The sequence below is a fragment of the Nothobranchius furzeri genome, chromosome 18 (genome assembly GCF_043380555.1).
Source record: "Nothobranchius furzeri strain GRZ-AD chromosome 18, NfurGRZ-RIMD1, whole genome shotgun sequence".
NCBI classification, from domain to species: Eukaryota; Metazoa; Chordata; class Actinopteri; order Cyprinodontiformes; family Nothobranchiidae; genus Nothobranchius; species Nothobranchius furzeri.
The window spans coordinates 34341929-34368703 of NC_091758.1; the positions used below are offsets into that span (position 1 = coordinate 34341929).

The following is a 26775-nucleotide window of genomic DNA, read 5'->3' on the forward strand; positions in this document are numbered from 1 at the left end:
GTTCCATTATTTTACTTATTAATTTTTAAGGAGACCAATATAGTTAAGGAGACCAATATAGTTTTATTCTGTGTTACAACGGCTTGCCATACACCACTGCAGCCCTGTAAAGAGGTGGATTCTGCCTGGAGGAGTCTGGAACTCGCGTCACCATGGAAGCACTCAGTTTGCGACATGCATTCGCCATTTTGCTGCCTCGGTGTGTGTTTGGTTGGTTGGTGTGTGTATGTGTGTGGGCTCCTTTCGATGTGAATACCTCCGTGCTTCCAAACATTCACCACTTCAGCCCCAGCCAAAAGAAGAAATGTATGCGTGTAACCAGCGGAACCGTTAGCTGCTACGGCATGACATGAGCGACTGAACGACGGGACTGTAGATAGTTTCTCCCCGGGTTATCGAGGAGAGCCAGGGGGGAAATTGGCAAGGTTGGTTTTCTTTTTAACTTTGCTAGCCCTTCCAGACAGCGCCTAACACGGCGAGAACGAGCGGAGAGGCGTGTTAGCCATACGGAATTAACAAGCGAGGCTTGTGGACAAAGATGGAGCGTAATAAAATAAACTGTATTACTCAGTAACTGTTAAGAACTCCACTGGAGGAATGTTCCAGTATTATTAAACAACCAGTGAGAACCAGTAGGAAGTGTAAAAAAAACACTTTGCTCCGTCGCTACTGCAACCAGACGATCCACAAGTGGTTGTCCTCATTATCCTGTTTTATTTTATTCTAATGCTGTGTAGGAGCTTTATTAATGCGCTTTCACCTTCAGTTATCTTACAGATGTTTAAAAAATGTCTTTTTTATTTAGCTGGGATGAAAAGACAAAATAGAGGCAGAAATGTACATTTAGAAATGTGGCCGCATTCTGAAAAGACCGCATAGACTTGGAACTGTAACTCAAAACAGAAAAAAATGCATTTCTTAAAATTAATTAAAATGTTTAATAAATCAACAAAAGTGAAAATGTAGAAAATCATACCCACACATCATTTTTACTATTAAATAATAATATAACGTTATATTAGGTTCCCCTAACAATTACAAAGCAAGATTTTAAAAAGCATAAAAAATATCAACATATAAAATAAAAAATTATGATACGAAGTAAAATCTGATTATTGCCAGCTATTACTGTGTAATTATCAACATTACTGTTATCAGTGTTTAATTTGCACATATATATAATGAAAAGTATTAAAGCTGAATTTACATTATTATGCACACACAACACACATTTATGGTTATGAGATGATTTCATTCATTGTTCACATGACTGAACAATTACACCCCCCCCCCCCAAACAGGCAAACGAATTGAGACAAGATGGAAAAAATATCGGTTGGTATTATCGGCCCGGTTTTATTTATCCAACCGATACCGATATGTTAAAAAATTAATAACATAGGCTGATACCGATATTGAAATGTCTCACATTACTTTGTATATATATTAAATAATCCAAAACCAACATTTTGGTGCTATGTTACATTTTTATTTCCTAACGAAAATCACCCCCAAAGTGGTTTTTGGCTTCACTCATGCAGTTTCCTCTCTCAGTTGAAAATCCGCTGCTGGTCTGCCCAGCGGCTGTAGAAGCGTAGACAGGCATGGTTGAGTCATCATGCTCTGCCCCTTCCCATCCTGGGAATCTCAAGTCCAAGTCCCTCTTCCCTGGACTGTAAACACTAACATGCAATCTCTCCGTGTAGTTAGCAGGGAGTTTAATCTCCACAGTTGTGAACAAGTAAATTATTTCTTATATAATTCCTAGAACCCTTTAAAACCTAGAACCAAAAATTGCATTTTTGCTTTCTTTGGTGAGAGTGTGTATGTTCGCAGCTCGACCCTCTAACGGAGAGTTCTCTGTGAATGGATGGGGGCATGAGTGGGACATGACTGCATGGATCTACGGTCTCCAGGTCCGTAGCTGTTGAAATTCACACGTGGGGAGCCAGGATTTCATTGAATCCAGGTGTCTTATTTCTGGGTTGAAGGAATGGTACCAAAAATAACATATTTAATCGAAAATGACATCTCAGTAGTTCCAACAGTAATATTTTACCCTTTAAACAAACTTTGTTTGCTAGTTTTTACCAACATTGCCGTTTTGAAATACAATAAATTTCCATTTCTTACATTGTCCAATCATTTTTTTGTCTAGACTCTTGGCAAATGTTTAACTAAATATTTAATTTTTTGGAAAAAATGTTACTTTTGGAAATAGCATAAAAAGATCCTGCAATCGATGAATAATTTCATCATTGCTTGATAGATCTAAATGTTTTGTTTTAATGTTTGGTCTAGTCTTGAGGTGTAATTTTATCTACTTTAGAAGTACAGCCTTCTATTGACTGTTTATCCTCTCTGTGTTACATTCTTAGCTTGACAAACAGGATCACATTTTTCCATCATCATCTGTTCCAAGATGGAAGCACAAGTTGAAGGTGGGGAACATTACTGTCCTCGTTGGATTGAGATTGCCTCCTTGGATTCTCAAATTTGACAAATCCATAAGATCATCAATAATGATACCAGGTTTGATCTCCCAAGAGTTACATGAGCAGCTTCTGGACCTGAAGAATTACCAAAATCGCACAAATGGGGTGGAAAAGCTTAAACATATCCTCTCAGAAGTGGACATTCGGTCGGTTTCACCTGCTAGTATCGAGGAGTTCATCAACTTTCTTCCCCGACTTTTAGGTGACAGTAATTTCAAGGTGCTTTATGGCGCATTACAAGTTTTAAATGTACTCATTCAGAAGCTGGAGAAGGGAAACGAGAAATTTTTTAAACGTATAGTTTTAGTTGCTCTCAAGGCTTTAGGTGACACACGCACCATCACCAGGAACGAGTACCTCAATGTGTTCCAGCAGCTGATGAAAACTGTTGCACCGCAGCAGGTATTGGATCTGGTTATCGGCAACTTGAAACACAAAAACTCCAGGGTTCGCGAAGATGTCCTTAACATCATCATGGCAGCTATGCTCACTCATCCAAGGAAGGATTTCAACATTCCCAGGCTTTGCTTTGAGGTTGCACCCTACTTGGCCGACAGCAAGAGGAAAGTCCGCCACGCTTCTCTGGAGCTGTTTGCCGTTTTCGACCATTGCCTTGAAGCCGGGAGGAAACAGCCTCTTATGAAAGCTGTGGACATGGTTGAGCTCAACGAGGACGCAGAGGGTCTGATGGCAGCCGTACAGGCAAGACGAGCAAGGAGGGTTCTTCCAAAACTAACCTCAGAGGGAATCGTGGAGTATGGTTTGGTGGTACCAAAACCTGGACAATGGTCCCAAGTACAGTATGGTTCAGGAGCTGATCTGGACTGGGTGATGAACGGCGGGAGGATAAGTAGCGCTGGGAGCAACAGAACCGAGCAGGACAGTGACCGACTGTACGGATACGGCAGCTTAGGCTCGCTCACTGATGACCTACCGCTTCAGAGGAGAATCGTCAGTGCAGGCAAAGGGAAGAACAAACTACCCTGGGAGATCTCAAGCTCCTCGTCGACTGACAACGAACTACAGCAAGGCAGCCCACCTAACGGAAGGAGCTCTGAACAGGTGAGCTCTGTCATTTTAGCCAACATATTATTAAAATATATTTATTTCACTACACATTCGACACCATGTAAAATCCACTACACCACCAAAATTGGGTCTGCTTCAGTACAAACGCCACATTACTATCCAAATACCACATCACCCCCGTCCACCTCCTGAAAAAACATGAAAACATGATGGAAACAAACATTGGTTGTTAATTTTGGCCCAGTTTTATTTATCAGACCGATGCCATTACGTGGAAACATGACTAATATTGGCCAAAATTGATGATGATATTGGTATATTGTGCATCCCTAAATGAAAGTGGTCATTCCAGGTTGTTTTGGCATATTGAGTTTTTTTGTGGAAATCAAACCACAGCAAAAAAAATATGAAACGCTTATGGAAAATGCAATGTTGCTTTTTGTTAGAATGTGTCAGAAATAGTACTTAAAGAGACAATGTGTAGTTCTTATCGGTAGTTTCTGGAAACATCCATCAGAATGTTGTTGAAAATGGATGAAATGATGCCCAGTTGTTGAAAAATATTGGTGGCTTCGTAACATATAACCATAAAAATCGGGTCTACAATACATGGGAGCGGGTCTAAGTCTCTGGGCGACGCCATATTGGATGCCATGTTTCCTTCTACAGAAGCCCATGAGGACAAAATTAATTTACTACTTTGAAACAAACGGTTACTAAACTTTCTCGATTCTTAAATGTTGTTGTTTTACACATTTACCTCTTCACTTGTTGCCATTGATGAAATCTGATGTGCTTGTTATTTTGCTGAAGTTTGCACTCTCCAGGGCTTTTTGACCCTAAATCAAATCAAATCAACTTTATTTATGTAGCACTTTTCATACAAAAAAAAATGCAACTCAAAGTGCTTCACAGGTTAAAATAGCCCCATAGATCCCATATTCCCATCCCAGCCCCCCTCCTTAATGGGCGTCCATTGTTAAAGTCTTACTCCAACACAAAAATACCGCTTGCTTGCAACGATTTAGGTATCTACTGCCCCCTATCGCCAGGAAAAATACACACTGTCACTTTAATGGGTAAAATAAACTAAAGCAGAAGAATAACAAACAATGGATATTCCTTAAGAAAGGAAAAAGAAGAGATGGCATTTTTAAGGAATTAAACATCTGGCATACTGATTTTTTTCATTTAAAGCTGCTTTGTGATGCAAGTTTACTACGAGCCAGGTCAGATCAGGAACAGCTATTTTCATCATGGATTCTCTTTCTGACCAAAACCAACTCAAGTGAACTAATAAATGCTTTTTGAGGACATGAGAGAAAGTTTCTTTTGTCAAACTGTCACCATCCTTTCCAAGTAACATCTAACAAAAACGGTTCAAGGCGCCTTTGTTAGCTCTTTACCAGCTGTTGGTTTCAGTTTATCTTCATTAACAGATAAAATGCAAATATAGCTTTAGCGACTAAGAACTAAAAAGTTCTTATTTCTGGGAACATGAAAATGCTATAAATAGCAGTGGTGAACTGTTTTCTGTTAGAAATCTCACGCAGAGGCTTCAACCCCAAACAGCAGAGGAAGTGTAATTGGTAGCACTATTTTCTGAGATGGTTTAGGAGGAAAAATCTAAATATAGAGGTTGCGTGAGGATGCAGTATGGATGGAGAACAGCAGCATCAGCAAGGGAGGGCTGCATCTTGTTGTTTCAGTCTGTTGTTTTTGGGTAAAAGTCACTTAAATCCACCCATATTCACACCATTTATTTGTATTACCTAACAGGAACATGCCATTAACTATGTGGCTCTTATTTTGGGATGAACCATCAGAAATAGAGATATTTTCAGAGCACAGCAGCATTTCTGACAGTAGATGACTCATTTTCTCGCACAGTGTTGCTGCAAAGAAGAGCAGAGGCGATTAGAGGATAAGCCCTTGTGACGGTCTCAGTGTTCAATTAAAGGAGTTTGTTTTATTTTTCTAACAATAAACCTCCAGCCATCGGCTTGATTTAAAAACCTATTTTTGATATGGTATGTGGCTGTTTATAATGATCAGCTTCATTTGAGGAAAAAAAAACCCTTCTGTTTACAGCTGAGTCTGTTCCCCAGCAACAGCAGTAACACACAGAACACTTAACGAAGGGCCAGAGTGATAATTGGTCGTATCACAGGCTCATGCTTGTAAAACATGATGATTATTTTTTTATTCTCAGCGATTTATTGCAAACACACCAAGTTCTTGGACATGACTGCTGATCGTATTTTAGCCAGCTGGAAAATGTAAGAATCTGTTGTATTTTTGGTTTACATTTTTTATTTATGCTTTAAATCAGTGGATTGCATACAAACAGAACAAAACAGAAGTCCCTCGATGATACCTGGAGGAACAACTGATTGTGTTTTGTCTGAGCCGGTACATCCCTTTGTTCAACCCCGGGGATGGAATTACACTTGCCCCTGTTGTGTTTAAAGGTTGTTCAAGCTAGCTGCTTGAGCTGTAGCTTTTATTGTGGCAGCTATTACAATAATGGCATTTCTGCTTATTTCTAGGGTATGAGTGATGATTATGTGCGTCATTCCAAGAAGCCTGAGACCTACATACCTAGCTTCAGTAAGTTCCAACACGTCTTTGAACACATGAGTAAAGATGACACGGTTGACTGGATGTCCTGTACGCTGTACATTTTAGGACATCCTCAGGTCTCAGGAACACATCATCAGACATCAGAACATAGAGACAAGAGCATCAGGTTTCATTCTAAAACCCATCTGACAGCATCAGGAAAAAAGTCTCAGGAAAAAAAACAACTTCAGAGAGATGCATCCTGCAGGTGGCACCATTCATTAGCAGCAATTTTTTCCACTTTATTTAAATTTTTGCATTTGTTAAAAACATATCTCAAAAATCTGTGGGAAAGTATTGCATACCCAAGAACGAAGAACACGAGACCAAATTGTCATACATGAAACGGCGGCAGATCGTACGTTTCAGGCTCCTAGCTAGGGATGTTCGAAAATATCGATACACCTGAAGGTCCTGGGTTCACTTCCCGGCCTGGCATCTTTCTGCATGGAGTTTGCAAGTTCTCCCTGTGCATGCGTGGGTTCTCTCCGGGTACTCCGGCTTCCTCCCACAGTCCAAAACCATGGCTGTTAGGTTGATTGGTCTGTCCAAATTGTCCTTAGGTGTGAGTGTGTGTGTGCATGATTGTTTGTCCTGTGTGTCTCTCTGTGTTGCCCTGCGATGGACTGGCTCTCTGTCCAGGGTGTACCCCACCTGACTGCCCATTGACCACTGGAGATAGGCACCAGCCCCCCCCCCCCCCCCCCCCCCCCCCCGCGACCCTACGTGGACAAGCGGGTTCGGAAAATGGATGGATGGATGAATTCAAACACTGACCACTGACAGCAGTTTTTACCATCTTCAGTCTGGTGGAACAATGAGATCTCGCAAAAATGAATGAAAACATCGTCTCACTTTTAGTATCACAATATATCAAATAGGGATATATTGTATATATATATTGTATTGGTGAAATTCTGGCGAAGCGCCTCATGATTTATATCTTGAGAGGCGCTATAGAAATGAAATTTTCTTCTTTTTCTTTTTTCTTCTACGATACGTATCACGATACAGGGGAAACAATGCCACATATTACAGTTAGGGCTGGGCGATATGGCCTAAAATCAATATCACGATATATTGAGGATGTCACCTCGATAACGATAAATGGACGATAACTACATATGCGCAGAAACAAAAGTTGTCCTCTAGATGGGGCTGTCACATGTATTTTGTTGATTCATATTTTTACGTGACTCAAGGTGGTACAGCTTCTTAAAGGGACGTGAACGTTACCAACCTACTCACATTTTCATTTTTTAATTATCAAATTTATTGACGTGAGAAAAATTATCTCGATAAAAGTCAGAAATTTAAATATTGATGCATTTTTGATCTATTGCCCAGCCGTAATCACGATCTATTGCGAAACATTCAGGCAGACAATATCAGCGTTTTTTTTAGACTGAAATGATTGTAGGAAAATTCAAGAAACAGTCCAAACTGATGCGTAACATGTTTAACATCAGGTATCTGAACCATGAAGCCTGATTTATACTTCTCCGTGAGCTCCGCAATGGAGAGACGCACATTGAGTGTCAGAAAGGTTTTCACATTCGAACTTCTGTTCAGGCAGCAAAGCAATTTCCCACCAGGACAGCAGAGGGCGTAGCGCTGTTCTGTGGTATCCTGCCACCATATCACTCGTGTATCTGGTCCCCGATAGTGTATTTACTAATGTCTTTATGTACTTCAGAAACTTTATAACACGGACAAACTTGTCCTTCATTCTCCTCCACCTCTTCATGCGGCCGCCACCTCCAAACCCACTTTTACCGTTGTTTCTGTACTTGTTCACTCACGGGTGAATAAATGTTTTTATTTTCAGACTTTTTCCACGATGTGTTCTTCAATCTTTTCTGGGTCTGCTGCTAAATATCTGTTTACTTTTTAACAGAGCTACAGCGGTGCTGGTGACGAATATACAGGAAGCGGCGTCCTGACTAATCACAAGCTTGTGTTCTCCGTCACTTTCGATGGCTGTTTAAAATTTTGGCCATGTCTCCGTCACCCTCCGTGAGCCTGTCAGAGAGCCCTCGCGTCGACGCATAAAGGCGTTGTGTGTTTTCGCATCGCCGCAGATGGAGAAGTATAAACCAGGCTTACATTTCTGCACACTGCTGCCAACTAGCGGCTGGTGTTTGAATTGCACCAAAAGAAAAGAAAATACACAAATGTTTGCATATAAATTCTTCCAAAAATGTGATCCATGGCTTTGGAATATCGATATAATATCGCAAGAAAAAAATATTGCGATATATTGCCATATCGATATTTTCTTACCTCCCCAATATCGTATCACGTCGGTACACACCCCTGCTCGCAACATTATTGACAGTTATGTAAATTTTACAACCTAACTGCAACATAACCTCACATATGTTTATGTTTATGTATTTAGCAGACGCTTTTGTCCAAAGCGACTTACAAGTGATAAACAACATTTTGCCCTTGAGGCTAACAACAATAGTAACAACAACAAATTGACTTCAGTCATGGAGAGGAGGGAACAAGGAGTGGACAGTAGAGAGGGGGGACGGGTGCAGGCAAGGTGCTAGTTAAGAAGATGCTCTCTGAAGAGCAGGGTCTTCAGGAGTTTCTTGAAAATAGAAAAGGAAGCCGCAGTTCTGGTAGTGTTAGGAAGGTCATTCCACATTTGTGGAACGATGCATGAGAAAAGTCTAGATTGTCCTGAGCGTGGTGTAGGCACTGCTAGTCGACGATCCTGTGATGACCGGAGCGGCCGGGCCGAGACGTAAGCCTTTGCAAGAGGATTCAGGTAGATGGGAGCCGTACCTTCTCGGACTTTGTATGCTAGTGTTAGCAATTTGTAGCAAAAGTAACGAGAACAGCAAGAAATAATAAAATGTACCACGGTGTAGTTAGAAGCCTGAATCATACATTTTGCTGCTGTTTCACGTGACTGCGTATTTGGAAAACTGTTTGGCCGTCACCTGACAACAGCGCCACCTGCAGGAAGCTTTTCATGCTGTTTTGTCCAAAGTCTGATGAATGAAACTTTTCCTGAGGCATGAAGATGTCCTAAGATGTAAACCGTAGTCCTAGTCGTCTTTAGCTTGACTTGATTTAGAGCAGCTTTAACTTGGATTAGCATGCTGAGTCAAAGGAGTCGCCATCTACTAAAAGCTCTGAGATGAGCGAAGCTAGCTGCTCCACAGATTAGCGTCACCAATCTTCTGACTCTCTTTTGAAAACCTACCGTTCTACTAAGTGGTTAAAGAAATGGTCCTCAGACCCTTAAATACTTTATTTATTTTAGATCTTAACATTATAAATGTACTGAAGAAGAGTCTGGTAATGCATCTTTAACTGAGTGAATGTTCCAGCTTTAGTACGATGGCTTTTATTCCTCCAGCATTGCTCTTTCTGCAGCTTTTAAAAGGTGAGAGCTCCATGCAGGACTTGTCTAATAAGTAAGAAGGAAAGGTGTAATAACGCACTCCGGTCTCCATCTCTCACAGGGGAGAGTGTCAGACTCATCCGTTCTGTTGTATTAAATGAATAAATCCCCTCCCCCTACAGTCTGTGTTTTGTTTCATTCCAAACATCACTCATAGTTTGCTTTGTCCCTTGTAACCATTTCTTCTGCGTCTGTTTGGGTTTTAGTAAAAGTACACTTTGTGTCTAGGCCCTGCTGACCCGGAGAAGCCCCAGTCTTCCAGAAGGAGGGAGGATCCTGCTGATCTCAGAAGAAGTGGGAGCCTCAACTTAGACGCTGATATCTTCAAAACCAATAACTTTTCTGATCCAGATGTGGGTAAGGACTCGATAGTTTAGGCTTGACTAAATTAAATGATGAAGAAATAACTGAGAGAGTGAATATTGAAGAGGTAACATCTATAATTTTCTTAGCATATTAGGGAAGTTTTGTCCATAATGAGCAGCCATGTGGTTTGTTGATTTGAACTGTGAATGCAATATCCCATAGTGGCACCCAAAGGACGTGTGCTGTCACGGAATCCCAGTGTTGAGCGAACGTTTTCCTTCCCCTCAAACCCTTCCACACCTGGCTCCTTCCTTCTGCCCTCCTACCCTCTGGCTACACGCACAGGGGGCATGCTTACCCCAACGCTGTCCCGCCACCACGCAGACTCCGCCCTCTCGATGTCCAACACCTGGCCCAACAAGAGGGAGAGCAGCTCTCAGCAGGGAGACACGAGTCCCTGGGCAGAGACGGCAGAAACAGCAAAGGGTAAAGTAGAAACAACACAGTCCAAATGTGACTTCTCTGTGTTTTAAACGAAAAACAAATCTTTCCTAGATGAACTCTTTAGCACGCGCTCCCCCAGGCCTCTTCGAGCCTCTCTTGTGAACTCCTCTTCCACTTCATCGTTCAGGCGAGCTCTGGGCAACACCAGGGCGACCTTCTCCATCTCACCGGTTGTACCTCCAGCAGAACAAGCCCACTCTCATAACGGCCACAGATCGAATACTTCAGTCAGCCCGATGGACATTAACCCCAATCTGGAGCCTGGCAGCCAGGACTTTCAGGACGACGAACCCCTGGACATGCAGGAGGTTTGAACAGCTCCAGAGCGCTAAAGCTAAGTGTCGGTCCTGCTCTTACATACTAATGTGTGTATTGCTCACAGATGCTGAACTCCCTTCGCTCTTTGCGCAGCAGTGCTGCCAAGAAGAGGGCTAAAGCGAGCCATAACAGTCCGGATCCAGACAGCCCCGACTCAGCCCTGAGGGTGGACTCACCTTTATTCACTTCTCCAGTTCTCACCAGCTCCGCCAGTGAGAGTGGGCTTTCCACTCTGAACTCCGTGGCCAACTCCAGCTTCAATGACATCAAAACCAGGTCAAGGATCCCCATTTTTCTCCTCGTTCATCAATTATTCAACGACTTGTTACTCTGCCCGGGTTATGCGTAACTTGAATAAAGCTCATCGTGTGCTGGAACAGGAGCGATCTTGTTTTGGTTTCAGTTATAAAGTGAATGTCACGCTGAAAAGTTGGGTAACATTTGAGATGATGTAAGGCAGCTTCACAAATCCTCACTTGTCGTGTCTGTCAACAGTCCTAGAAACTCGGCCTCTGCTGTAACGAAGCCTCGATTTGCCAGAGGGCCGTCTGCAAAACTGAGGTCTTCCGTGTCTATGGACTTTATCAGCCTTCAAGGTAAGGAGACATGGAAATGTTTTTCTCTCGTGCCACTTTCATGTGTTTGCCTGACTTTGATTTCTATCTTTTCAAGCAATATGCCAGAGAAATGAACCGTCATCGGAAGTGGGCGTTATCGGGCAAAGGGTGGCGTGTTGCAACGGAACAATCAGACCTGAGGAGGAGAAGCTGGGTCTGTCCTCCCCACTGGTCAGACCAGCTGTCCATGAACCGATCAGGGCTTTGAAGCCGACCAAAGGTCAGCCAGGAGTGACACAAAATAAAAAAACTGTTTTTATGGAGTCATTAATTTTCCTCTTTCGTTCTTTAGGATCCCAGACTAACAGCAGGAATTCACCTGGAGCAGACATGCCTGAAGGAGTGATAGGAAGAGGTGATATAGAAGCAGAAGTAGAGCCCTGCACTGAAGCTCTAGGCTCTCGGGTCGTGCCGGGCTTCGGGCCAACGACTGTGTAATTACCTCGGACACGGGCCGGGCCGGGCGCCTTTATTTTTAATCGAATTCATTAAAAAAAATTGAAACACTTAAAGCAGGGGTCGGCAACCTGTCCCCATCAAAGAGCCATTATTACCCGTTTCCCACAGTAAAGAAAACACTGGGAGCCACAGCAGCCGCTGGCGTTGTGGGCGGGGCCTACCCTCAGACAGCAGAGCGCTGCTCACAACAGGTGACAGCAGCCGGTACCGGTCGCTCGTGTACGTCAAAGTTATCTTTCATGAAACGATAATCAATAAAGCGATTTATATAAAGTGGATCCAGAAGTTGTAGCCCGTCTCTGCCTACAATATTGATATTTTTCACCCTGTTGATGGTTTTACTGAGCAGGTGCCACTTTTGTCACACTTTTCTTTTTAAAACATGTTTAGACTGTTCAGAATACAAATCCAGGCTCTGTCACGTTTGATTGTTGTAATTAAACTTTGTAGGTGGGGAAGGTCAGAAAAGGATCCGATCAATTTGTTTTTCCCTCATTTACAGTCACGGAGATAACGGCGCAGTGCGCCTGGCTCTGGTGGTAATCAAGTTTAATTTTATCTATTTTCACAAGAAAACAAAACAGTTAAAAGCAGGGCTTGTGTTGACCGGATAGTTCCCGTATTTGACCGTTTATTTTGACGGAGAAAGAATAGAAAGAATTACCCAGACGCATGCAGACGAACTGACATTTTATTCTACGCACATCGCAGATGTAGCTAAATCACCCAAGAAAAGATTCCCATCTGAACATCTGAGCTGGACACTGTTCAGCGCAGCTCGCTGTCAGCGTGTACTACATAAGGTCCACAGCGAGCTGAAGATGTGGAGAGGGGCTTGGAGCGCGTCGCAGAACCAGAGCGCATGCGGGAAGATTCCTCCGACTGAATTCAGTCGGAGGAATCTTCCCGCTGATCTGAATCTGATGCGGCTCTCTGTGCTTGTAAAATAATGAATGGCTATTTAAATAAAATGCTTTATATTTTACTGAATTAATTTTATATTTGTAAGTCAATTCTATGTAAAGATTGTCTGCGTAAACCTGAACAGGCCCAACCCGGTCTTACTGTGAGACCGGGTTGACGCGTCACGCTTGTGCGTAATCATATAGGCGCTTCCTGAGCTGAAGATGTGAGATTCTGGGATTCTCCTCAGACGGCTCCTGGATGTGTCGCCACATTGGAGACAGGAACAAGCGCTATTCAGCCAAAGTTTCATAATCAGGGAACATTTTCTAAGTGACAAGTCTCTCTGAGAGACAGGGTTTGGAAAACACTCGCTTCAGTGGGAGGAAGCTTCCCGCATGCGCTCTGGTTCTGCAACGCGCTCCAAGCCAATCTCCACATCTTCAGCTCACTGTGCACATATGCGCTGACAGCGAGCTGTGCTGAGCAGTGTCCAGCTCAGATGTTCAGATGGGAATCATTTCTTGAGTGATTTAGCTACATCTGCGATGTGCGTAGAATAAAATGTCAGTTTGTCTGCATGCGTCGGGGTCATTCTTTCTATTCTTTCTCCGTCAAAATAAACGGTCAAATACGGGAACTGTCCAGTCAACACAACACAAGCCCTGCTTTTAACTGTTTTGTTTTCTTGTGAAAATTGTTGGAAAGAGATCAAATTTAACTTGATTAACACCAGAGCCAGTGCGCCGTCATCTCCGTGATGGTAAATGAGGGAAAAACAAATTGTTCGGATCCTGCACGTCTTTTAACACATTGGTCAGGATTGACACACTTTGTTTTCATTTAGTTGGTTAAAAAAATGTCGGGCTCGGGTCGGGCCAGAGAATCCTGAAAACCTTTTCGGACCGGGTCGGGCCGGGGCTCAGATTTTAGGCCCGTGCAGGGCTCTAAGCAGAAGTCTTGGTTTGATTTGAACTGAGAGGCATTTATGAGCTGTGTTAGGAATTCAGATATAATTCTCAAATTAAGATGATGATGCTATCCCTCCCAAAAGACGTCTTATCATATAGGTTACTTAATATACATCATAGCTGTTCAAAAATGTTATTTAGTACACATTTTCTGGTCCGTTGAAGACATTTCTATAGAACCTACTATATTTTTATTAACTTCTGTGTGTCCGGTCGTATAACTTGAGTTGTATCCTTTTCCCGTCGTGCTTTTCAGGCATGTTTGGGACGGCTGTCCCCTCCAGCTGTCCAGGAGAGACTTTGTCACTTGAGCAGGGGGATTTGACAGCCAAGCCTCCCACTGATCCCTCAGCAGGCAATGACAGCCCACATCCAGATGAGGCTAAAGTTAGTCAGTGTTCATTCATAGTGGTTCATTGAAAGGTTCAAGCTGCCCTAAAGTGTTTTCTATCCCAGCGTGTGCAGGAGAGGGTGAAAAGGGTGAGACTTGGTCGGGATAGAACAAAGCCGCAGCGTCTGGATCAACTAGAGGGGCATCCAGGACGAGAGGACCACGCGGGAGACAAAATTCCCCACCGTGTCAGGCAGATGCTGTCGCCTGCAGAAAAAAATAAAGAACCTTTTATAACAGGCAAGAAAATTTTTAACACCCAAAAAAAAAACATCAGTAAAATCAGTCCGGTGCTGCTCGTTATAATCGATGTGCTCTGTTTTAGATCTGCATCTCAACGGCAGCATGCTGACGTCCACCAAAACGGATCCTCTCTCGGACGAATCCCTAGTCAGTCCCACAAGTCCTCCAAGTCCCCTAAGTCCAAAAACGTGTTTCACTCCACCCCACCAACCGAGCCCCCCGATGGTACCTCCCAACTCAAAGAATGTGACCCGTCTCAGAAGGGCACCTAGCCTCAGCAGGACCCGGCCTTCTTTGTCCCATAGTTCAGGTAGGCTGATTAGAAAACACATCAGTGAACTTTAAGGCAACACTGAAGTTTCTTGCTTGTCCATCTTACTGGTCGAAAGTGGAATTACAGCTGTCATAAACAGTCCAGCCGCAGGCTGCTGCAGCAACAAGCTAACGCTAGCATGAGCCAGCTGATACTAAATAAGCCACAAAGTAAAAATGTTCTGCTCTGTTGGACAAAAAATATTATAACTTACAATTCCAGTGGCAACAAAGCCAGGTCATCATCAGTCCGTGACTTTGTAGCCTCCCTCAAACGAGCGTAGGCCGCGGCCATGTTCACTGCGGGTTTAGCTCTTTGCTTTCCCTCCAAAGACATTACTGTTGCTTTTACTAACAACAAAACTTTTTCTTCAGCAAACTGAAAAGGCTAACTGCTAGCCTTTATATTAGCCGACAGCACAATAAACAACTAAAGCAGGCAGAGACGTCCCACTAGTGTTTCTACCAGAAGCACAAAACTCTTAAGTGCAGTTTCTGAGCTACAGAAAGCGTTCCAGTGGGATGTTGTTCGAGTTTATGGCTCAAGAACCACTGAAACCAGTTTGACCAGTGGGAAGTTGTTCGAGTTTATGGCTCAAGAACCACTGAAACCAGTTTGAAAGCAGTAGCTTCATGTTATGAAACTATTTGGCGTTGCTTTAAATAAATCAAGCATTTCAACTTTATTCTGCTAGTATCATGGTACGAGTGAAAAGATGCATAACAAACAACAGTTATTCTTCACTGCTGCTTGTTTTCACACTGATGCAACAGGAATCTGTGTTTTTTTGTATCTTTTGGGTCATTTAGATGAGATTTGCCATGCTACTCTACGCCACAAAAAAAATATCTCCGATCCCCCAGAGCTTTGTCCCTTCTCGAAGCCCGACCTGGTTCTGACGCAAAGTTTCAACCTGCTGAGCTCAGAGAACTGGTGAGGAACACTTACCTTCCTGTATTTGTAATTGTGACAGCCCACCATTAAGATTCTCTAATCAAGGTTAGTATTTTCAAGGTTTAAAAGTGTTAAAATTAGATTTTATGAAAGACACAAGAGCGCTGATTTATACTTTAAATAAATTTGGGAAAAACAGACACCATCCTGCTAATTTCAGCATTTTTTAACTCTAGCAGCAGCCAGCGGGAGAAAGGTGAACGTTCCTTTTTGGTTTGTTTTCAGGGAGAAGAAGATCGAGGGTCTGATGTTCCTGCGATCTCTGGCCTACAACCACTCAGACACGCTTCAGGGCCGGCTCCATGAAGTCTGTCTGTCTCTTATTCAAGAGGTAAGTCTCATTCAGACGCAACGTTTTAATTCTCAAAGGCCAAAAGAACACAAAAACGCTGCATCTCAGACGTAAAGAAAGTTAATCCTTCAGATGTTTTTGTCAATTAAAAGCACAAAAATGTCAACTTATTTATGAAAAATCTGGAATTTTGCAGCTGAAACTAAAATGTACATTTTTCTAAACAATCAGTGTGAATCTGAATACTGACACAGTAAGTAAAATGAATGGTACGGTCACCTATTTATTATCAGATAACAGACATTTAAATAGAACTCTTTCAGTGGGGGACCAGATGCATTGATATGAATTAAGGAGCAACTTTTTAGGCTTATTTTAAGAGAATAACAACAGACTGTATTTCCTGCTTTTACTCTAATGCACCACCGTGTGGCCTCTTTATAAGATACACTAATATAAAATGCCCAATTCACTCTTACCCCCAAATTCCACTACCTCCGCTCCGCCTTCCGCTCGCTCCCGAACTCAATTTTTACTGGTACCCGCTCTACAACGGCTCCGCTCCGGTGCGGTGACCTGAGGTGGGCAAACAAGCATGCGCGGGACTTTCGAGATCTTGCGATACAGTCCGAGCAATAAATGCGGAAGTTAGATCCAAACACCCGTTGTGTGGGAGAAGCATCGACATGAACTGTTTAATCTGCCCATCATTTGTGTTGAGAGATCAGCAGTGTTTGGATCAACAAAGTGTGACTACTTTGATAGTAGAAACTGTATTTATGGCTTATTTTTGTGCATTTAAAGTTCAGCCGCCATTGATAGTTGTTAAAGGTTGTTAAACCTGTGCATATGAAACAAAAAATGCCTTTTGTTTATCGATTTATTGTGAAATAACGGACGCTGTGCTTGCTCCTTTTCCTGTTGGGCGGTTGTGATTTCTGTCCATTTACTGCGGAGTTGCTCCAGCGTCCGGCGAAAATAGGATCGATTCTATTTTTGCCGGACGCCGGAACAGAGGGCGGCGCACGGTGCCACACTGCCGGAGCACGGCCGCAATAGTGGAATTGCTCTGATTGACTACAACGGGACCGATTTTGCTCCGGCGTGTCGTGTTACCCCCAAATTCCACTACCTCCGCTCCGCTCCGACACGAACGCCGGAGCACAACTTCCGTTTTTCACAATAAATCGATAAACAAAAGGCATTTTTTGTTTCATATGCACAGGTTTAACAACTTTAACAACTATCAATGGCGGCTGAAGTTTAAATGCACAAAAGTAAGCCATAAATACCGTTTCTACTATCAAAGTAGTCACACTTTGTTGATCCAAACTCTGCTGATCTCTCAACACAAATGATGGGCAGGTTAAACAGTTCATGTCGATGCTTCTCCCACACAACGGGTGTTTGGATCTAACTTCCGCGTTTATTGCTCGGACTGTATCGCAAGATCTCGAAAATCCCGCGCATGCTTGTTTGCGCACCTCAGGTCACTGCACCGGAGCGGAGCCGTTGTAGAGCGGGTACCAGTAAAAATTGAGTTCGGAAGGGAGCGGCTGTGGAAGGCGGGGCGGAGCGGAGGTAGTGGAATTTGGGGGTTACATACGTTTCATAAATCACTGAAGCCTGTTTTTCATTTAAGGTAAAGAACCTGCGATCAGGCGTCTCCAGGGTTGCCGTGTGTACGCTCGGTGACTTGTACACACATCTGCAAAGGGCGATGGACCAGGAACTGGAGGCGACGGTTAAAGCTTTGCTGCAGAAGGCAGGAGAGAGTAACGCCTTCATTAGGCAGGATGTGGATGCAGCGCTGGACTGCATGGTGCAGCACTGCACCCCCACCCGTGGCATCAGTGCTTTACTCACTGGAGGACTCGGGTCAGAATGCGAACAGCAGAGTTAGGAGTATTCATAACATAAACACGCATTAACTAGAGAATTTGTTTATTTTTGGGGGGCAGACATCTTAATCCGGTGGTGAGGAAATGCACGGCTCAACATCTGGCTGATCTGGTGGAGAAGGTCGGTGCTGCACGTCTCCTGTCTGGAAGTAGAGATCTCACAGTAAGAATGTTACCTGCCATTGCCAAACTCACACAAGACTCCTCCCAGGAAGCCAGGTGTGTAGAAAGATTTGCTAGTGGGTTAATGTTTACACCTTTTAAGTAATTGTATGCACAGGTTTAGCTGTAAGAACTTTTTTATTGTGAATTTCCACCTCACAGGTACTTTGGTCGTCGAGTGCTGCTGTCTCTGTCGTCCCACCCTGATTTTGACAAGATTCTGGAGAAACACTTTCCCACCAAAGACCTGCAGACTGTTAGAGATACTCTGTCGACTCTTAAGACAAAGGTATAGTCAGCTTTTTAACCCATTCGCTGCCAGCGTTTCTTGACGTTTTCACTGTTTTTTTAAGAGGGACAGAACGTTGCGCGCTAGGATGTCGACGCCAAAACAACCAAAACAAAGAGGCGACTCACCTCTTACATCAGGAAGAATCCGTGCGTTTCGAGCGTTATCCGTTCTTTCATAATCCGTTGTTGAATTGTGATAGACAGAAGCTTTTCCGGTTCGTGCCTCACTTTTTTTTTTACAGCAGCGGTCCAAAATGATCTCCTAACACATGGATGTTCTGCTTCCTGATCATGTGACGTGTGACGTATGCAGATGAAGATCAGCTTTAGAGCTGAGATGTTTGTTCTCTCGGCGCGTGGGCTCGTTCCGACGCCCATAGAGTAAAAAAATACAAATGATGACTTTTGTCGTCATTGGCAGTGAACGAGTTAATGGTCTTTGCCAAAAGTCAAATGTGTTGGATGTAATCTGGAGATTGCTGGTTTTTTTTAGGGTCTTGGTGAAATGCCCCAAGACACTCAGTTGGCCAGAGGGAGACGCTCCCTCCCGGGCAGCGGTACGGTCAGAGCCTCCTCGCTCAACGGAGAGCCGCTCAATCAGAACAGCAAGTAGGTTTGCCCAAGATGCCTGTCAAATAAAACAACTGAAAAAACATTCAACTTCTTGATGCTTTCTAAATGACCTGCAGGGAGTCTAACAGCCACCACAGCTGCAAACATCAGTCACAGAGTATTGCAGACAAAACTGAATACATAGAGCAGATCTCAGGTCTGCTGGGCTCAAAGGACTTCAGAGAGCGGATCAAAGGCATCGACCAGCTTGTGGCCGACTGTGAACACAACCCCAACATGGTCATCAATAGTTTATTTCCGGTTTGTTCTATCTTTTCATTTAATCACGATGTGTGATCAGAAGTTGTGGTTATGCAGGTCGGGCGTTTGAGCGTTTTCCTCTCTCAGGTGTTTGATGCCTTAAAGTCCAGACTGCAGGAGTCCAACAGCAAAGTTAACCTTCACGCCCTGGAGGCTCTGCAGAAAATCATCTCTCTGTTGAAGGACAACCTGTCCCACGTGGTCAACATCCTGGTCCCAGCAATCGTGGACAATCACCTCAACTCCAAGAACAATGCCATCTATTCTGCTGCTACTGGAGCCATCGATGCGCTTATTTCAAATCTCGGTACGCGTTTCAAAAATCTGACACTTTTGTTTGGATTCGCTGAACGGTTTCTGACTGTTTTTCTCTCCTCTGATCAGACAACAATCTACTTCTTCAGCCTTTCTGCACCAAAGCGCAGTTTTTGAGCGGTAAAGCGAAGGTGGACCTCATCGAGAAGGTTGCAGGTCCGTCTGATCGCTGTAATCACCTGGTTTTTGTCACTTCTGCCTCTTACGTTGTCTGGTTTTGTCTGTTTTTAATGCAGTTCTTGCTACGGAGCTCTACCCTCGCAAACCTCAGATGGTTGAGCAGAAAGTGTTGCCCTTACTGTGGCACCTCCTGGGCACGTCCACCCACAGCGGCACGGTTCACAGCAGGGCCGGCAGCGTGAGGGGTGCCACGGCCAGCCTGTGCCAAGCCCTCCATGCCCAGATGGGGCCTAGCCTGAGTGAATGTGCCGCCTCCCAGTCTGCCAGTGTCCTTAAAAGTTTAAACGAGGTCCTGAGAACCATACCCTAAGATAAATTTAGAATCCAAAACGTCCAAATAAAACATCAACACTGGCCTTACTTGAAGAAGAGATGTTCGACATTTCTTACAGTGCCTGCACTTTTTATATCGGTAACAAGAAAAGTCCTTAAAAGTTTTAGCTCCTCCCACTCTATCGGCGACACCTCCTCTGGTGCGGAAGCATCGTGACATACCGACATCAGGTACTCATCCTCAGCCTGCTCTTTGCACTTTGAAACGTAGCTTATTGTCACAGCTTCTCTCCGTAATGTACTGTCGACAAATCAGACCCAACGGCGGAATGTAAACTAAAACGCACAAAGAGGAAGACGGGATTCTACAGGTGTATATTTTTGCTGTTTTATCAAACGTGACGTAATATTTTTGAAACGTGCTGTAGACGATTAGTGGAACGAGATGAAGAGTACCACAGAATACTTTTGTACAGTTCAGTTGTGTATTTGCACAGTATTAGCCCATTGTGTACGTATGATGTTACATCTATAATTTATGTTGTGTAATGGTCTGAATGTCAGATTAATGACGTGTTGGTACCGTTTATTGTTTGCATGACCAAATTCCACTGGCAGAATTAAAGTCGTGTGTTTTTGTTGAGGACGCCTGTGACCCAGGAAGTTTAGATCAGGGTTGGACCGCTGCTCCTCGATGGTTGCCTGAGAAACGGCGAGTCTGCTCTGTTTCGGTCTCGGTATCGTGCCAGTCTTCTAATAGCCTTTTAACTCAACTGTTGTTTAACCATATTTAACTGGTTTATGGAGAAGAAAGAGATATATGAATAAATGGTTTTATTTATCTAAATATGAACGTGCTGTGCGTCATTTAAGGGACATTAGTGGAAGAAACACAGAATCGGTCTTTGAATTTAAGTAAATAGATTTTATTCATGTGTGCCCCCCCCCATGTGTAAATATAATTATGAGGCTATTCCAGAGGTAAGCAATAGCAAGCCATAACAACCGAACACACTAGTGCTTGTTACACGAGATAAACCGGCCCGTAATAGAAATAAAAACTACTCAGTAATGAAACTAGCTGCCATTTTCAAATAGCACTGTTTATATTTAGGCCAGTTGCTCTAGGATTTGCACAGTGGGGTAAAAGACACATTTTTCTGCATAAAACTCCTTTTTTTTTACCTCCAACGTGAAGGAATGCTGCACAAATAACAGGAATGTCAAATACAGAAGCTTCCCAACGAACGTTGTCACTAAATTAAACGTTCTGCAGAGCTAGCCTCACACAGAAATGCCAAACTAATGATTTTTTTTAAAATACAAGTCAACAAAAAATGTAAATAAATTTCCCTTAAAACATCTGCAGCTAACATCTGGATGTTTTTCTATCTAAAGTGAAGACGAGGAACGATAATTAGGTATAAACTCAAACGTGATTCCAACTGATAAATGATTTCATAACTAACCATATAGAAGTTAACACCGAGATCACAACTCTTAAAAATAACATCTCTCACTTCCTCACCAGCTCATGATTTTTGTGCTATGAATGAGGCCCTTTATGATTTTTGGTTGAGCAGTCGTTTAATGGTCTGCTGAATTCAGTCACTGGAATGTCCTCTGCTTCACCCGATGGGAGGGGAAAAAAACAGCCCCCCCCCCCCCCCCTCTTGTGGACCTTCCCACTCAGTTTCTAAGGCAGTGGGGACTGGGGGTTAATGCCGTGGCAACCTGGGCTTGGCTAGACATTCAGGAGAAGATGGGAGCTTTTCCGAGCACCTCCACCCATCCGTCATGGACCAGAAGTCTTGGGCAGGTCCTGATTCTCGGCCAAATGGAGCTTTTGTCTGAACGGGGGACGTGTTAAGGATTCACACACAGGAAGTAAAGCACATCACTGACATTCAAGCGCTGCCTGGATGATTCCTATAAATAGATCGGCATTCAGTAAGAGGAGGATACATGGAAGTGCTGAGCTCCTCCAGCTGCAGAAGAGATGAGAGGTGTTGGAAAACAAAAGCAGATGAAAACAGAGGTGGTAGTACAGAGCATTCATCTCCTAATAGTTTTATTCAACAGCTTTTTGCTCGTCGGGTTTCCCCTGCCTTGTGTATGAAAAACAATGATCAGCTTCCACTCTAATTTACAGAGAGTTGAAAAGTCTGCAGCCCATCTGCTCACAGCCACAGACCTCCAGCTGCAGCCACAGACCTCCAGCTGCAGCCACAGACCTCCAGCTGCAGCTACAGACTGCAAACATCCCTGGTTGCAGAATCTGTAAAGAACTTTTCTCTCATTTCCATCAGACATGGCACCGACTGCAGCTTCTCCACACCAAACATGCCAACCCTGGGCGTGGGTAACTTAACGCCTCTTAAGAGAGTTTTCCCACAACTCAACAGTTTAACTCCTCTAAAAGAAGCAATTTTTACTCTTGATGTTCATGTTTAAAGAGACTTAGCGCAAATACCAGATCCTTCTCGTCCCCATAGCGCTGACGTCAGACATGAGGAAGTTTTCTCCTTCTGCACAGATACTTAAAGCTGTGGAAATAAGTTTGCCTGAGGAGTGGTGATGAAAAACGAAAGGATTTGGAGTCTTGCTCATTAATATTCATGAAATGTAAATGTCTAGCCTCTGATTGGATAAAAGCAACACAACTCTTCTGCTGCCTTCGTTCACTCTTCTTGCTCGAGTAAATATGCAACATTTATGTTTTACCTACATAAATAATTAGCTAGTGCTAACGAAAGCAGTCGCGTAACGTAATGCACGAAACAGGAGTGAAAGCGTTCCACACAGCTGATCCCGTGACGTCACGAAATCGTGGGACTGCAACACCACACGTGATTTCAGACATTCACACACAATAATAAAGAAGAAGAAAGACAGCTGCAAGCATGAAAGAATGTCTGTGGGTTGTTTTCTGTTCTGTTTACATCGGTTACAGGAAATGACATACTACACGTGACCTTTATTATGAAAGTTTCCGGATGTGCTACGCTGCTTTTGTGTTCGACTTCCTGTCTGGCTCGCTCGATCGAAACTGCGGAGTTTGACATGTTTTGGAAGCGTAGCGTGTCAAAAATAGACTCGAAACATAATGAGGCGAGCCCTCGCTTCTGGGGCGCGTCCAAAACGTCTCACTTTGCTGCCGATGGAAAGGAACTAACCCGCTATAACGACCACTCGCAGCATATTACATTTGCATGCAGGGAAAAGGGGGGGTAATGGTTAGCTTCAACTAGCCAAGACACGCTACGCTCACCCCTGGCTGCTAAATCAACAACACTGGTCACGAGCCAAAGATGGCGAGCGCATGAATGCAAATGTTCCCCGGTGACGTGGAAGAGACTGGCTTTTTCTGACCCGGTCGTTTTACGGTTTTCTTTTGCGGCTAATGCAGGCATCAGGGATTAAAGGAATTTTCCTTCAGTATGCGTTTGCAAGTCACAATGAAAAGTCGTATTTCAAAAAGAAGTTTTACGTGGCTTCTCAGTGAACGAGACCTTTAAAATCTAATTTTCCATTAGTTAACAGCGCTTCCTGCAGCAGATTTTAAGTCAGACACTGATCATCCTTCTTAACCTGCTGGAGCTCCATCAGGGTATCTGCAGATTTAAAGAAGTCAGGTTTAAGACTTTAAAAATCCCCTTTCAGGCCACTTTGATCAAATTAAAGACCACCTTACAAACAGCTCTGTCCTAACCTTTATTGGCACAGAAAGTGCTGAAAGCTCAGAACAACATCCACTTAACTGCTTTGCAGTGGATGGAAGTGCATGCATTAAAAACAAACACTGCAGTACCACCTCTTCCCTGCACTTCCCTCTTCCACGGACACCCTGCCCAGTACTCACATTGCACAGCAGGTGTTCTAGGTTGTGGTCAGAGGCGCACTTCCTCTGATCCTCTGAGAGCTCTTCCACATGGCTGTCGAGGCTGAAGTGCAGCCGCGCCAGCTTCTCTTGCATCTCGCGCACGTGTTCCAGCTCCTCGAAGGAGCAGACCTTACCTGGAGATCAGACAGCAGCAAAGTCACGGGTATTTTTGTAACAACCAGATGTTTTACACAGCTCCCCTGACATTTGGTAGTTCATTTTAAGACTTTGTTATTTTTAACTTGTAACAGAATATTCCTCTAAGCGGGTTCTCAGATCCAGGTTATCTCACCAAAAGCCTGTAATTTGCCTGAGTGGAAGTCATTGAGGAGGTTGAGGAGGCCTCCTTCCATCTCTCTTACATCTGAGACATCAGTAAGGAAGGAGTGCTGCAAGGGGGAGGACTGGACTATTTTACTGGGTCCTGCTGGCTGTGGAGCTCTGGGTTTCTCCCTGTGTGGTCTGACGAATGAAAAACATCAGATTTTAACTGCTTATTTAGTTGATTCCAAGGATTTCTGGGGGGTATTCAAGTCACACACACCTGGTAGTCTTTGGTGGAGGCACAACAGCTGTAAGGACCTCTTTAGGCTGCCCTGCAGCTCCTATGGATCTTTTATATTTGCTTCTGTTCTTCGGGGAGGGGGGATGCGGCAGGCCGATGGAGAAGGTGGCACTTTTGCTGGCCGGCAGGACGGAGAGCTTGCGGGGGTTGATGGGTGGAGGCGGGGGCTGAGGCAGGGACACCTTGGGGCTACGCTTCTTACGCTTGTCTTCCATTGTTGTTTACCTTTTTTCTTTTAACTGAAGCTCCTGTGGGACGAGACGAAGGGAAGGGCGAGTGTGCAGGATGTCCTGAAACAACAAAGGTAGGAAGCTGAAAACCAGCTCCCTCTGAGAAAACCTCACTGACCCAACACTAGAGCCAAACTGCACATTTAGGAACCAACAGGTACCAAGCAAACACGAAAGCAATGAAAGCAAAGATTTGACCTCAAATCCATCGGGTAGAAGGCTTTAATGGATCAAATTTACTGATTGTTTTTAGCAAAATGGGTAAAGAAAGAGCCGTTTTCTTTAGACATTTCTGAAAAGTGAAAGCCAGACTGCAGCAGGATTACAGCTGAATGATGCACTAATATACAGAACAGGATCCCTTAGGATGTAATCTGGTCCATACAGACGAGCCTGACAGGGTGGATGATGTACATTCACAAGAGTTAAATCATTAAAAAACTAAATAAACAAACATGGATGCTGCAGTAAAAGTGCGTGTTATTAACGACTCTGACACAGTTTATCTGATTAGAGAGAATAGACGCGTGTTATGACGCGCGTCTATCTGTGAAACACTGCGCCAGTGTCTCAGTCCAAAGATGGCTCCTACAGAAATACACAAAGGCAACTTTGTGCGCCAAAATTCTCATTTACCGACAGACTGCCTGCCTCATAGGGAATAGAAACACTGGTTAACAGCTGTGATGTTCCGGTATGGACACACCGACAGATGTACGGGCAGCACAGATGACACAAATAGACTCACCGAATCAATTACGCACCGGAGAGCCAACCGGCGGGGCTCGGTGTCGCGGCTCTCCTCCAAAGACTTACACCGTTTAGGTGTTGATTGTGTAATTAACCTCCTCTAATCACTACAGAGTCAAATGACCCGTGCAGCAGCTGCCAGTGGGTGCGAATTACCGATGAAATGTAGCGCGGGACATCGACGCGTTGCGCTCGTGCGAAGCTGTTGTCTTTATCCCTCTTAAAGGGCCAGTACACACAAATACCCGGCTGCGCGCGACACGAGGAGGAGGAGACAGGTGATGATGATTGTTTTTTTATAAATATGTATTTTTAAATTAAAGTAGTCTTTAATTTTAACTTGGGAAATAACGTCAGACATAAATCTACAAGTGAATCGGTGTGTTCACAATTCAGGTTAAAGTAAATTAAAAACCAGCTGGGATCATTTAGACTCAAAGAAAGAAAGAAAGAAAGAAAGAAAGAAAGAAAGAAAGAAAGAAAGAAAGAAAGAAAGAAAGAAAGAAAGAAAGAAAGAAAGAAAGAAAAGGATCTTTTAGATCTTTCAAGATAAAAATCAGGAGGCGTGTCACAAAAAATTAAAGTAAAAAAAAATTTTAATGGTAAAAATATGTTTAAAACGAGAGAAAAAAATAGAAATTGTGATAGACAATAATAAAGAAAGGGAGAGAGAAACTGCAGTGCATCCCGGGAAAGACGGAATAAGAGCAGAACAAGGAGAGGGCGTTGAAGGTTATGCATAAACCAGCCTGAACAGGTGAGTTTTCAGCTGTTCCAGAGTCTGGGGGCCACAGCAGCAGATGATCTGTCACCTTTGGTCTTTAGACTGTTGCTGCACAACCAGTAGGCTTTGGTCACTGGACCTCAGGGACCTGCTGGGGGTGTGGGGACTAAGAAGATCACCAATGTAAGATGGTGCTTGTCCATGTAAGGCCCTATAGACCAGAACCAGGATGTTGAAATGAACCCTGAAGTTGACTGGCAGCCACTGAAGCTGGAGGAGAAGCAGGGTGATGTGGGTGTGTTTGGAGGACTTGGTCAGAAGCCGAGCACAGGCATTCTGAACCACCTATAATGAATCACTTGTGGGTTTGAAGGGAACCAATACCAATTTCTATTTGTTGGATCTGTCAATTCCAATTCCTGTTTATTCAAATGAATCTCAGTAATCTCTATAATTATAGAATAGGTTGTCTAATTCATTAGAAAATTACTGAAGTAAAAAAGGATAAAAACCGGCTGCTGATGATCGGTTTTAGGGATTAACCAATATATTGGTCGATCGATACATTGAGCTAATATTTACCTTTTTTCCCCTTTATAAGGATCGGTTGAGGACCTATACCACTTTAGTAACTTGTGACCTATTTATTGATTTGTTTGATTAACTTTGTTTAAATGTTTGATTTTAATACTAAATTGTGCACAGATTAAGATTTAAGAGTTGGTTAAACACAAGAGTTCATAAACTGGTTCAGGTTAAGAAATGTTTTGAAATTTTAGCGAGCAAATAT

General features: G+C 43.5%; 2 protein-coding genes across 6 annotated transcripts; one reads left to right on the forward strand and one right to left on the reverse strand.

Annotated features, from left to right (window-relative positions):
• The first annotated feature begins 1728 nt into the window (after positions 1-1728).
• On the forward strand, positions 1729-20098 carry togaram1 (TOG array regulator of axonemal microtubules 1). 2 transcript variants are annotated; one of them, XM_070546695.1, is made up of 23 exons: positions 1729-1916; positions 2379-3557; positions 6074-6134; positions 9796-9924; positions 10096-10359; positions 10429-10685; positions 10760-10971; positions 11191-11291; positions 11368-11532; positions 11605-11667; positions 13902-14032; positions 14102-14276; positions 14362-14589; positions 15402-15525; positions 15772-15877; positions 17481-17716; positions 17800-17958; positions 18064-18190; positions 18686-18801; positions 18882-19065; positions 19153-19372; positions 19450-19536; positions 19617-20098. In XM_070546695.1, exons 1-23 carry the CDS (start codon positions 1827-1829, stop codon positions 19868-19870), a joined length of 4668 nt encoding a protein of 1555 aa, XP_070402796.1. In that variant the 5' UTR covers positions 1729-1826; the 3' UTR covers positions 19871-20098. The 2 variants fall into 2 exon arrangements, with proteins under 2 accessions (XP_070402796.1, XP_070402797.1); XM_070546696.1 differs by having other exon boundaries at positions 10219-10359.
• On the reverse strand, positions 14104-25481 carry ccdc28b (coiled-coil domain containing 28B). Of its 4 annotated transcripts, XM_015970330.3 has the most exons (6): positions 25260-25481; positions 24261-24571; positions 24009-24178; positions 23696-23850; positions 21799-21821; positions 21479-21683 (listed from the first exon to the last, which is right to left on the reverse strand). In XM_015970330.3, the coding sequence occupies exons 2-6, from the start codon at positions 24494-24496 to the stop codon at positions 21629-21631; spliced, it is 639 nt and encodes a 212-aa protein (XP_015825816.1). In that variant the 5' UTR covers positions 24497-24571; positions 25260-25481; the 3' UTR covers positions 21479-21628. The 4 variants fall into 4 exon arrangements, with proteins under 4 accessions (XP_015825817.1, XP_015825816.1, XP_054597495.1 ...); XM_015970331.3 differs by lacking the exons at positions 21479-21683; positions 21799-21821 and adding an exon at positions 14104-14243; XM_054741520.2 differs by lacking the exon at positions 21799-21821 and having other exon boundaries at positions 21483-21762.
• Positions 25482-26775: the final 1294 nt, after the last annotated feature.

What these genes read in the sequence shown, in the direction of transcription:
- togaram1 (XM_070546695.1), top strand. Translation starts at nt 1,827, where the DNA reads ATGTTCGCAGCTCGACCCTCTAACGGAGAGTTCTCTGTGAATGGATGG. An exon ending in CACATCCAGATGAGGCTAAA is followed by an intron (nt 14,033 to 14,101) that starts GTTAGTCAGTGT and finishes TTTCTATCCCAG; the next exon opens with CGTGTGCAGGAGAGGGTGAA. An exon ending in TCATCAATAGTTTATTTCCG is followed by an intron (nt 19,066 to 19,152) that starts GTTTGTTCTATC and finishes TTCCTCTCTCAG; the next exon opens with GTGTTTGATGCCTTAAAGTC.
- ccdc28b (XM_015970327.3), bottom strand. Translation starts at nt 24,496, where the DNA reads ATGGAAGACAAGCGTAAGAAGCGTAGCCCCAAGGTGTCCCTGCCTCAG. An exon ending in CCTCCACCAAAGACTACCAG is followed by an intron (nt 24,179 to 24,260) that starts GTGTGTGTGACT and finishes TTCATTCGTCAG; the next exon opens with ACCACACAGGGAGAAACCCA. An exon ending in AGGCAAATTACAGGCTTTTG is followed by an intron (nt 23,851 to 24,008) that starts GTGAGATAACCT and finishes TCTGATCTCCAG; the next exon opens with GTAAGGTCTGCTCCTTCGAG.